This window comes from Staurois parvus, unplaced genomic scaffold (genome assembly GCF_062004578.1).
Source record: "Staurois parvus isolate SC_StPar_1 unplaced genomic scaffold, SC_StPar_1.0 ptg000147l, whole genome shotgun sequence".
NCBI lineage: Eukaryota > Metazoa > Chordata > Amphibia > Anura > Ranidae > Staurois > Staurois parvus.
Genome location: NW_028317943.1, coordinates 10,162,409 through 10,175,303, shown reverse-complemented (window position 1 = coordinate 10,175,303; position 12,895 = coordinate 10,162,409). Strand labels below are relative to the sequence as shown.

The 12,895-nt window shown below is 39.7% G+C and overlaps 1 protein-coding gene across 2 annotated transcripts in view; it reads left to right on the top strand.

Moving 5' to 3' along the window:
* The window catches only part of RPAP3 (RNA polymerase II associated protein 3), an 89,709-nt gene extending 77,507 nt beyond the window's left edge, over positions 1 to 12,202 (top strand). For both annotated transcript variants that reach the window (XM_089674022.1, XM_089674021.1), the window contains 4 exons: positions 6,346 to 6,526; positions 8,599 to 8,696; positions 9,503 to 9,603; positions 12,006 to 12,202. In XM_089674022.1, coding sequence (XP_089530148.1) covers positions 6,346 to 6,526; positions 8,599 to 8,696; positions 9,503 to 9,603; positions 12,006 to 12,091 — 466 coding nt within the window. In that variant the 3' untranslated portion in view covers positions 12,092 to 12,202. The remainder of the gene's footprint in view (positions 1 to 6,345; positions 6,527 to 8,598; positions 8,697 to 9,502; positions 9,604 to 12,005) is intronic.
* The last annotated feature ends 693 nt before the right edge of the window (positions 12,203 to 12,895 follow it).

Here is a 12,895-nt window from a genome sequence, read left to right as displayed (position 1 = left end):
ATATATATATATATATATATATATATAGAACACAGCAAAGAGATAACAGGGAGAAGTTAAAGGATTAAGTTACTTGTCATTAAGCCTTGGATGGAAGCAGATCACGTTTCAGAGCGAAAGGCACAGACCTCCCCAGGTGGTATATTGATGTTAAAAATGGGAGATCTCTTCAAACTTAACTCTCGTAGGCTTGACAGCCTGCTTTAAAGTTTCCCAGCAGGGGGCGGTTCTGAAGTAAAAGACCAATCCCCTGTTTAGGGAGGAACCATCAGGCGGAACCCTAAACTGGAACCAACATCTTTCATAATTCATATTCTGGTCCACAACTTTCCATCTGCACAAGCGATAGTCCTCCCGGGGGTATATTATTATACAGACAAGTCTGAGGATTATTTAGATATGAATTATGAAATTATATATTGCACGGTTCACGAGTTCTATGTTTTGGCTCCCCTGATGGTCCGAGATAAGCGAGTGACCCATCAAACTGTTCGCCTGCTCATTGGCCATCTGACGAGGTGTCCGGTTTTTATTCCAAGATATGAGACATAGGGGAAAAATTGATTTGAGAAGTGTTTATCTAATTCTGTCACCTACACTGAGCTAGGTTTATTAGCTCAGAGTCCCTTTCAACTCTTGGGAAGGCTCCAGTATCTTTTTATGAGGTGTGAAGTTACACAGGTTCTCAGGGCAGTGAGACTCCAGCTCTCTTGGGAAAGCTGGTCCTATCTCTTCCTAGGTGAGGAAGGATACAGCTTTCACAGACAGCTCAGCACCTAGCTAGAGATCCCTTGGCCAGCCAGTGACCCATAACCAGCACACACACACACACATATGTCACTGTGCCTCTCAGGAAGGGAGGGGGAAGGAGAATGAAGGAATAACATGGCTACTCTTAACAAAATGGCAGACTGCGTCAGTCTCTGGTGCGTATGTTTTCGACAAATCCTACATTAGGAAGGAAAATAAATAACGACATATACAGTATGTCTTGAAGGAACCTTTCAAAAGGCCTCGCTAGCCTTCCAATCCCACCCGACCCCACCTCTAGACAAGACTTTGACAAAGCCCGCTTAGAATTGGACCTGTTCCTTACAGAATCAGCAGAAAAGATCCTACACAGATCCCAACATAAGCTCTACACAAAGGCCAAGCCAGACACGTTCCTGGCTCTTTACCTTTGCAAAATTGGCCATATGCATAAACCGTTATTCCTGAAACTCTCTAGAGATACCTACTCTAGTAACCCCCTCAAAATTCTCCACGAATTCCATCGTAAACTATCCGGTCTTTACTCTGACTCCCACACTCTAGATCTAACAAAAGCCGAATCTCTTTTCTCCAACATCAAACGTCCTACGCTTCTGGCTTCTCAGAGCACCAAACTAGAAAAACCGGTCACGCCCACAGAAATTCTGACGGCCATTAAATCCCTTAATCCTAATAAACTTCCAGGCCCAGATGGACTTTCAGCCACCTATTACAAAACATATGCGGACCTTTTAAACCCCCCTCTACTCTTTGCCTTAGCTATAGAACCCTTAGCCATCCTAATCCGATCGGATTCTAATATTAAAAGTTATTGAAATAGGGGGTATCCATCATAAACATTGCCTTTTCGCGGATGATGTCTTGCTCTTCATGACTTCTCTGATATCAGCCCCAAATCTCCTCCAGTTACTAGGCAATTTCAGCCGCGTCTCAGACCTAGAAGTCAACCCTCACAAATCCACTGCTCTAAACATATACCTCCCATCCTCTCTCCAAGTCCAACTACAACAAACTGTATTGCCCTTCTCCTGGTGCTCCCACTCTATCCCTTTTCTTGGGATCAAATTCACAGCAAACCTGAAGGGTTCATATAGTGCAAACTATCCACCCATGCTTTCTTACCTCACCTCACTTATGAACAAATGGTCTCTATTACCTATATCCTGGCTGGGACGTATTACGGTCATCAAAATGACCATCCTACCAAAAATATTATACCTCTTCCAGGTTCTTCCCATCTCAGTCCCTGCATACTTCCTCCACATCTTACAACGTCGAGTTTCCACCTACGTCTGGAATACATTAGAACCCCATCTCCCTAAGAATACACTCTTCACCCATAAACTGAAAGGCGGCCTGGGATTACCCAACTTCCAAGCCTACTATCCTGCAGCTCATTTAGCTGAGCTCCCCAAGTATCACGCCACTAAAGAATCACCCTTATGGGTGTCGCTAGAATTCGTAGAGTATGACCCTCCGTCGGTGGCTAACCTTTTATGGCTAGATCGGTCTCACCACCACAATCTCCTTAATCCCATCACATGTCATTATCTTTCTATTTGGAACAGACTTAAGGCATGCTACCTCTTCCAGTCTCCACGAAACCCTATGCTCTCCGTCTTTCGTAACCCTGCTTTTTACTCTGCCTGGTTCTTCACTTCCTTCTTCTCAGCCTGGTCATCAGCCGGCCTGCTCTGTGTACATAAATTTTCATCCTCTTCCAAGATAACATCCTTTCTGTCCTTTCGCGAAACCTATGCCCTACCCTGTTCAGAACTTTTTGGCTACCTTCAGATAAAACACTTCCTTTCATCCGTACTTCCCTCAGACCCTTTCGCCCCTCACCTTTCTTATTTTGAAAGAACCTGCAAATCGGAACCTCATAGGAGAGGCCTTATCTCAAACCTATACAGCCAGCTCCTTGAACCGACACATCCCACCCCCCACCCCTATGTTACTAAGTGGGAGAGAGACCTTGGCCTCACCCTTGATTCGGTCGCCTGGTCAGACATTTGGGAGGCCACCAAATCTTCCTCACAAAATGTAGTGGCCCTAGAGACCAACTACAAAGTCCTCATTAGATGGTACTTGGTCCCCGCCAGGATCTCCAAATTTTTAACGTACTCTTCCCCTCAAGGTTGCAACTTAGTGGGAGCCCTCTTGCACATCTGGTGGGTTTGTCCAGTAGTACGAATATTTTGGGCTGAAATATTTCAGATCCTCTCTGAACTGTTTGACACCCTAATCCCACCAGATCCTGCAGTGGCACTCCTGAATAGGAAACCTTAAATGTTACTCACTGACAATTCAAATTATTCCTCCAAATAACCACAGCAGCCAAACAGACCATTGCAAAGGCATAGAAATCCCCCTAATACAGCACTCTGGCTACCCGAAACCGTGTCACGCAAGCCATGTTCCATGCCAAAATTGAGATCACCATGCAAGACAGAATACCTAAGTTTGGAACCCATGGCTAACCCATTTCTTACCCCCCAACTTCGATAGCACACTTTTACTTACATAGTCCTTTAAACCCTCACATGCAGGGTAAAGACTACATCATCTTCTTGGTTGACCTAGCCTACCCCGGGGATTATCTTACTCCCTTTACTCCCCCCCCCCCTTCTCCTTTACTCAACTGATTTCCCCCTCTTATTTCTTCCACCCTCCCCCTGCTTGCTCCTTTCTTACGACAGTCTACCCCCCTCTCCTCCCCTCCTTTTTTCCTACCTACCCCAGGCATGTCTTTCAGCTCGAACGCAGTTCTTTACTACAGCTCCTACTTCAGGTTACACACCACAACCCTGGCCATTATCACTTCGGCCCACCGTGGGCACAAGTACTCACCTATTGCCACTGTTTATAGTTTTTTACCTCCTTACAATGTATATTTAGATATCTCTATATCATTACTTATGCTTAGACCCAGGGTACAACATCTTGCTTTCACTCCTTCTGAACTTGTTAGATCTCTTATAGCTTGGCATAGTTTACTACTCTTCTAATTTAGCTTCACCAGCTCGATGGTTGTTTTGGTTGTTTCCATTTAAATTACTTATCTTACCCGCTGTACCTACCTAAGCCTACTGTACAATATTGCTGATGACATGTTCATGTTACCTCGTTTCACAATAACATTTTTTGAACAAGTAACTTGTTTTATTCCTGCCTTATAGCTGTACATGTTAGGCTGGTAGGCCTGTTGCATACTACCACGTGTTTAGGGAATTTTATTCTGTGCTTGACTAGTCTTTGTTCTGTTTTTAAATAAACTGTACCTTTCAGGGAGCTAGTATTGATGATTTACTTACTATACTGTTATTCGTAAAAACATAAGTTTCTTATGTACATCCGCCCATAGACATAAATGGGTAATGGCGGCTGAACATAGCTATATGTCTAAAGTAGTGCATGCACACAGATGTAATAAACTGGGCACACCTTAGGTAAACTACATCTGTGCGCGTGCCTTACTTTATATAATAGCACATATAGTTGCATACAGCCACCATCACCCATTCATATCTATGGACCGCTCTAGCAATATACACCAAACTGAGCATGTGCAGGGTGAATCCACACAATATGTCTTATCAGGAGATAAGAGGGGGGTACTGGAAGAAGGGGAGGATCAGAAAAGTCAGGATCAAACAGCATTTTTACACAATGCAGAGGATTAACCCCTTAGGTTGCACAGTGAGTATGCTTTACTGCATATACAGACTGATTTTACTGTTGTGGGTTTAGTAACACTTTAAAGGAGAAGTACAGCCAAAGTTCTCTTTTTTTGCTGTTTTTGTTGTAGTTTTTTTTGTTTTGGATTAAGCGGGAAGGATTAGAACTCCTGTCAGGTTTTACTTCCATCAGAGGTTCTGTTGAACAGATTTCTTTATTTCCTTTCTGTTAAAACAGTTGTCCCCAGTACAGGAGGTGCGGGAACAACTCTAAACACAGACAGAAGTAGAGATGCTTAATTTTATGTAAACCATTTGACCTCCGGAAGGTTATACCCCCTTCATGACCAGCACTGTGCTACTTTAACTGGCAATTGTGCGGTCATGCAGCACTGTACCAAAATAAAGTTTATATAATTTTTTCCACACAAATAGAGCTTTCTTTTGTTGACATTTAATCACCACTGAGTTTTTTTTTATTTATTGCTATTTTTTGTTATTATATAAACAAAAGCTTATTTTTGTGATTTTTTTTTTTTTTTTTGTCCCTTTTTTTTTGGAAAATTAGAAAATTAAAGGATAAGTTCACCTTTGGGAACATGGTACATGGGGTGGAACATGTTACATGTTCCCGACGCTGCCTGATCCCCTCCCCCTCCTCCCTGTGACAACAGTACAGGGAGAAATTCCCAGTACAAACTGATGTTTTTTTAGTTCTGTGAATTAATAAACTACAAGTCCCGACAGCCTTAGCAGCTGTTTCCTTTTACTTCTTAATGAACTACCATGGCGCTGTGGAACGCTGTAGTAGTTCATTAATTTTTCTTGTCAGTATATCTGCTTTCCCATACGGGCAAGCACATATACTGGCAGGTCTGCAGGAGACCTGCATGGCACCAGGGATCTGCTGATCATAGATGCAATGCTTTACAGGTTCCTGCAACAAAAAAATAATAAATGCACATTCTTTTTACCTGCAAAAAAAGTGTATTTATTATTTTTTGTCAAAAGGTGAACTTATCCTTTAAATTATATTAGTTTTTTGTCCACTATTTTTTTTTTATATATACTGTCACAGTGCAGTACAGTGTCATCATATGACTGGTGACAGTATGTGATTAAGAATACTGACTGGTGACAGTATGTTAAAAAATACATAAATACTTTTTTTAAATATTGTTTTTTCTTTTTTCTACATACTGTCATCAGAATGGCTTTCATTCATGACTCATTGTTTACTATTGTGATGCTGTGATTGGTCCACAGCTATTACATGGTACAGTTGCTGTAATTGGCACAGGTACTGCGTGATCACTGGTGACCAATCACAGATCATCCATTAGATTCCATTCATGACTATTGTTTACTATGTGACATGTAATTGAACAGTGATCGCATGGTATCTGGCTGCTTACTGAGCACCACAATCCCGATGTGTCCAGTGGATACAGCGGTTGCAGCGTGCACCGCTGTGTGCCCCAGGGGGTGTGCTCATGAGCACTGTGACATACAGGTACACCGTGGTGCCAGGGGAAACAGTCACCGGCAGTAAATTTACTGTTGGAGGTCAACAAGTGGTTAAGCAGTGGGAAGCTAGAACCTCTGTTACCTTTTTATTGTTTCCTGCTTCCCTGTTTAAGATTTCCGCTTGCTTTTTGGGTGGTAAAACATTGTCCTCAGAAAAGAAAGTGAGGAAAACCCTCTCTGGTGGAGCCCCAGATAGAAGTAAAATCTGACAAACCTTTCTCTATTCTATCCAAAACTAAGAAAAGGTTTTAGGTAAACATACACTTTAACAATCTCTGCAGCAAATACAAATCTACTTGTTATTGTCACGTTATTCAATTGTAATTTTTACATATAGTGTAATTTGTCCCTTTTCTTTTGTAATTTTAAGGATCAATGTAGACAACCATGTCCCGCCTCAAACGCTGCTGCCGAAATTAATAAATGATGTGTCTCCATTATTGACATCCACAACCAGTGACATTCCAGGTGTCCCTACAAATTCATTTCAGCTTGAGTCAGATTTCAGGAGACTGAAGGGCAACCAGGAAATGTTATACATGTACATGAAGGTAGGAAACCATTATCTGTATTTGTTACTTGTATTCTTTCTTTGAAAATGAAAAAAAGTGCTAATATCATAGAGCTTAAAGCTGAACTCCAGACTTAACTTCATTCTTACAGATTCCTCTGTTGTGCTGAAATTGCATTCACTGTATGCTGTGAGCTTCTCAAAATGTGCATTTGAAGCTGCAGAAAGTCAAATGGAGCCCAATACATTTCTGGGCTGGAGGACATCCAGCATCATCTGGCCCTATGGTTACTGGCCAATTATCAGCACAACTGAATGTCAATATGAGAACGACATTTGAAAAGATTCTGGGGCTTTTCAGGTTTTATATAAACTCATATAATAACTCCCAAAACGATTTATTTTCATTCTATAAAAATATAAAGGCACATAAGAATTGATATAGTCCCATAGGCAATAGGAATAGCAACAATTATTTTATAGTACCCTCACACACATACCCTCAATACTCCATTGATTAGCAAGTTTCCATATCTTTGCCCTCTGACAACTTCTTTTCCCTTTGGTTGAGCTGATTTCAGCAGTGTGGTAGGGGTAATATTCACTGTTTCCTAGACTGAAAGATCTGCTCCATTATGAAAGAACATCTAAATGTACAGAAGATTACATCAACCAGGTAATGAACCCACGCCTGATTCCTAAGTTAGGAGGGGACACAAGGAGCGGTCCTGGATCACAGGAGTCAACAAAGAACTCAAAGATAATAAAAAAATCCAGTCTCACTGAGTGTCCATATATATTCTGTCGATAATAAAAGTTTACAAAATGATGGTCATAGAAACCTCCAATCAGCATTATATGGAGTGGTTCAGGAGCAGGCAAAAGATGGAAACTAATAATGCTGTCCAGGAGACCTAACAAATCCCCAACAGCAACAAGAAAGAGTGAACACCCTGTATGATTCTGAGGCACGTTGCTGTAATGTTTTCAGGAAGCTATATACAGCACCCTGTCAGACTCTCCCACAGCCATAACCTTCCCAAATAGCATAGGGAATCACAAAGACCCAATGATAATATCCCTGGTATGTAATGAAATTGGAAAGGTTTTATTTAAAAAATGTAATCAGCATGTGGATGATGAGGGGAGGAATTAGAGATGGCAAAATATAATCAGAACACGTTTCAGCTTCAAGGTGCACTTGTTAAAAATGGTATCAAGTATAAGTTGTAGGAACCTTTCTTTAATAACTTGCAAGTCCCTGCCACTATACCCAAATCTCAGGTTGTTCTGAACTGCAAAGCTTTGACACTTGCTGTACTCCCTTAACTCCCAGACATTTTTACTGCTTTATAACCATGATGGGCAGTCTTGCTGGCCAGTAAGAATGTTTAGGAGGTAGAAAGGGATGGACAAGCTTTGACAAGTAATATCTTGGAATTTGCATTTAAAGTGTTACTAAACCCAGAGGACCCTGCATTCACTATATCTGGCCTTCCAGAGTACACAGGACATGGAAATGCAATTATTTAAAAAAACATAAACTGCTAAATACCTTTTCTCATTACCAGTTAGAGCAATCTTGTGACTTCTATAAGCGTTCAGCAGAGCACGTTAAAGCTTGTAGGAGGAGTTTTAATTCTGCTGTAGGAGGATGCAGAACCCCTGACCTCTGTCTGGACAGTGCTGATTGGCCCTGTGCTGATCACACGCACTCTCCCAAGAAAAAAAAAACTTATAGCAATACATACCAAACTGAGCATGTGCAGAGTGACTCCATACGATATGTTCTATCAAGAGATAAGAGGGAGACACTGGAAGAAGGGGAGGATCAGAGAAGTCAGGATCAAACAGCCTTTTTACACAGTGCAAAAGATTAACCCCTTAGGTTCCACAGTGAGTATAAGAAGCATGCTTTACTGCATATACAGACTAACACTTGAAGTATATCCTGAGTTTCAAGCATAGCACTAGTGAGTTTCAGGGGCTTGAGGTTTAGGAGTGCTCTTAAATGTTGACATCTTAATATTGTTGCACTTAAGTTTTAGTTGTGATTTACTTTAAAATATGGATAATACATAAATATACATTTTTTTCTTGTTCTGTTTGTAGCAAATTGAACCATCCATGTACAATAAAATCTTCCAAAAAGCATTGGATCCTGATGTGTTCAATGAAATGTTAAAGATCCTACGGCTTAAATACATCGAGTAAGCAGAAATTTATCTAGTAACACTTACATTTTTATAAATGTTGTTGAATACATTTGTATGAATGTCTTTTTCATTTTTGTGAGAGATTGTTTGTAAATTTTAAGTTTTTCTGCTCAAAGTTAGCTATTTTATATACCCATAAAAATACTCACAGCTTTGCTGAACTGCCAGGAGTGTGCCCTCTGCCCCTGTAAATCTTTAATGTTTGTTGATAAATCATGTAGTCTGTTTAGGCATCACAAGGACTGCAGAAGATCAGTTAATACCATAAACCACTGCATGTAATTAGAGAGCCATTGCATCCATGAAGATGTGATTTGCCAATCATCCAATTTCCTGATTTAAAGACCACTTGTTTATTAATAATCATTTGTATGTATACCTAATCATTATTTTAATATGTATGATGATTAAATTATTTCCTGTTTTTTGTTTGGTTTTGGTTTTTTTTACAGTGGTTTGACTATTTTTTTTTTGCTTCAAAACTACTATGCAAGTGTATCACTGTTCATGTAGGCATCTAACTATATAAAGCTGGCCATGTACTATATAAGCTGATTGTACAGTCTTTTAGATTTATAAAACCATGTCATATGAGAAAAAAAACCTGAACAATCCAAAGGCAATTACACTTGTTGAAAGTAGATCTAAAAGAGATTGTGCAATGTATGGTCAGTTTAAGATGCATATACTGTATGACTTTTTATCACTGATAGATGATTTAACCGAAAATCTCTAAAGTATCAAAAAGGTTTTTGATATTACCATAACAAGAGTATTTCTATTCTATCTCTATTTTCTAGAAATGAAGATGCTGCCAAAGTTATGGAAATTTTACAAAGACTGTCTGAGCTTAGGAGATTTGATATGGCAGTGATGTTTTTGTCAGAATCAGAGAAAGAAGGTAATCTATATATATACTGTATATTTAGTTTTGCCTGTCTAATATATATATATATATATATATATATACACAGGGGTGTGCAGTTTCTATCGACCGACACCCGGGACATGCAGTTCCAGGCGACAGACAGGTATTTTTGTTTTGCCTTTAGCCCTGCTGCTTGCCCTCATGTGCCAGGTGGAAGCATTCGGGCGGCTCCCCTTCTTGTTCTGACCTGGAAGTGATGTGAAGTCACTTCCAGGTCCCCGTTTGACAGATTCCCAGTCATTGAGGCCAGGAAAGAATGTAAGGCGGTGCGATGTGCACTGCATTACATTCAGTGGAGTACAGAGGAGATATCCAGGGTCTTTTAGACCTTGGATGTCTCAAAAAAGAGAACCTGTTACCAAAAAATGTTTGCCCCCTATGTGATTTAAAAAAAAAAAAGTGAAGTAAAAAAAAAAATTTTTTAAATGGAAGTTACACACAAGCATATAACCCCCGCCCAAAAAATTTTTCTAGGCCCCCCATCCCTGCATATGTACGCACGCACAAATGTAAAAGCACGTTCTGGGGCGCCTACACATGAAAACATCAGTTGCGATACACATGTTACATATTGCCGTGCACGCCAGAATGAGAGCAATAATTCTAGAACCAGACATCCTCTGTAACGCTAAACTGATGACCTATAAGGGCCACCTATAGAAAATATAGGGTACTAAAGTTTGTTGTCTCATGAGTGCATGCAAATTTAAGTTTTGACATGTTAGATATCTATGTACTCAATGCAACCTCATATTTTATATTTTACAAAAAAATTGGATACTTTATTGCTTTTTGTGCCTTAAAATTAACTTAAGTGTATTTTTTACTGAAATTTTGCGTTTCCTAGACCTTTGTGGTAATATCGTGTGACATAAAAAGTTGGAACTACTGCTATTTTATTCTTTAGGATCTCTGATTTCAGAAAATATAACGTTTGGGGGTTTTGTGTAATCTCCGGGCCTTAAATGATTTTAAACGTGTGCAAAAAAACGCAAAAACAGCAGCGAAAATGGATAAAGGATAAGCCCGACACTCCCCTTTCCTGACGAGCACCCAATCGGTGCTTATTACACTGCAAGGTCTCTCCACTCCATGCTAGTCCAAAGTTGCAGTACTGGAGAGAGGCAGGGAGGGGAGGAGCAGATAAACAGCTCAATGTTAAAATTATTAAACATTTGGCGTAAGTCTCCGTAAAGCTCCTTTTGTTTTTAAAAGCCCCATACATTACTTAAAGCAGATTTAAATATGGTTTTGGTTAAAATGTATGTTTTTTTTATCAGGACAAGTAGATTGGGACACTGATTTAGTCCCTGAACAAATAGTTTTTTCAAAAATATCCACACCCCTGATATAAGCTTATAATGAAGCTTGTCTGCAGGTAAAATGAGTATCTCCTACATGTTCACTGTTTAGGAGATGTTCCAAAGACTAGCAGCAGGTGACGTCACCGGCGCATGTGCACTGCGCTCTCAATGGACGGAATACTCGAGTTTTCCGTCCATTGAAAGTGCTGTACCGTGATCATGGATATGATGTCTTCGTGGAACGGCCATTCAAAGGGCCGGAGCCCACGAACCCAGAAGAGAGACTGGAAGACCTATCAGCTGTGACAGCTCGATGCTGGAGGACATCGTTTTACAGATATGTCTTTCATAATGTGCTAGTATGCAATGCATACTAGCACATTTGGACATTCCTTTGCAGGTGGACCAGGTTTTTTTTTTTGTTAATTAGGATTTACTTCCACTTTAAGGAAGAACTAAAGTCAAAATGTTTCCTTCCGTGGATGAAGTAATATAACACATGTTCATTTTTTTCCATCTGTGTCCCATTGGGAACATTTCCCTTCACTTCTTGTCTCATAGCCAAAACAAGAAATGAAAGGAAATCATTCCAAAGTAAGGGAATCCATGATGGTCACCAGGACTAGTGTTCCCAGTAAAAGATATCCTAATACTGTTCTGGGGACATCCCAAAATTTAGGATTTTCTTATATTTTCATTTTGGATACTAACAGTAAACAAGACAAATAAAGAAGGCGAATCTCCCTAATGGCGCTTACAGACACCAATAAAAGCCTGATCAGTCTGCTGTTTCAACATTCAGAGTCCAGTCACAAGACAGAGGTGGGAAGGAGACCTGCAAGTGTTAGACAAGGCTGTGCTGTTTATGTCTTGGAAACAAATATACATAAAGGCAAATTCTTTTGTCAGGCAAAACAGCCCTCATATATGTATTTTATATGTGTACTTGCCTGGAGTTTACTTTAATACATAATGCTGTTTATATTGTTATTTTTGCTTGGTTTGTTGTTTTTATTTTGTTTTTACTTTAATTTTTTACTTTTTAACTTCTATGCTGTTTATCTTTCACAGATGTTCGTGCCTTGTTTAATTATGCAGAACAGTCACTGAACACAAGTGGTTCTTTTAATGCTTTAAAGAAGAAATATGGAATTTGAGTATTAAACCAAGATCTATATTAAAAGGCGGCTAGTAAGATTACATTTTTTGGCAAAAGTAATGGACTCTGTGTAAATCCTGTACAAAATAAATCAGTTTTTTGTACCTATTGTGAATGTATTGTAATTTTCTGTTTCTATTAAAAATGCTGCTTGTATGATTTGCAAAGGAACCCCTCACTGAAAAAACTTGCAAGATTCTGGACTGGAGAAATTAGTATTAGAATGAAAATCAGTAATACACAGCAACAAGCTCAAAAAGTTACATTAAAAGTTAAATGCTGTGTACAGCGTATACTCAAGCCTGGGCAACATATAGGCATAACAGGCAAGTACTATACAGGGTAAATATACAATACTAGCCTGACCTAGTACAAGGCAAGAATAAGATAACAGCAAAGCACTAACACTAAGAGTTGTCCAGCAGCCAAGAAAAGGTAATAGAATGAATACGCTCCATTAAGAACAGGGGGTAGCTACTGAAAGCAGAAACTTTCAAGGCACTTACCAGCAGCAAGTGTTACAGGTAGTGCCAAGTTTCCGAAAGAACGAGACTAAAACATTTATCAAAGAAAACCATGTAATCAATTTATTCATAGAGTATTTTACAGTAAGTGCATCAACTGTATTGAGTCACACAGGTAGTCGGGTTATATTGTTGCCTACAGGGGAATTGGACATTGGCAAGCAAAACTGTGGGACATAACTGGGTATAACCCCATCAAAATTATTTGTTTTTTTGCTAGTGTGATAGGGAAATGGATATCTTCCCCTGATTTAAGTTGTTTTGAGGTGGTCTCCTCA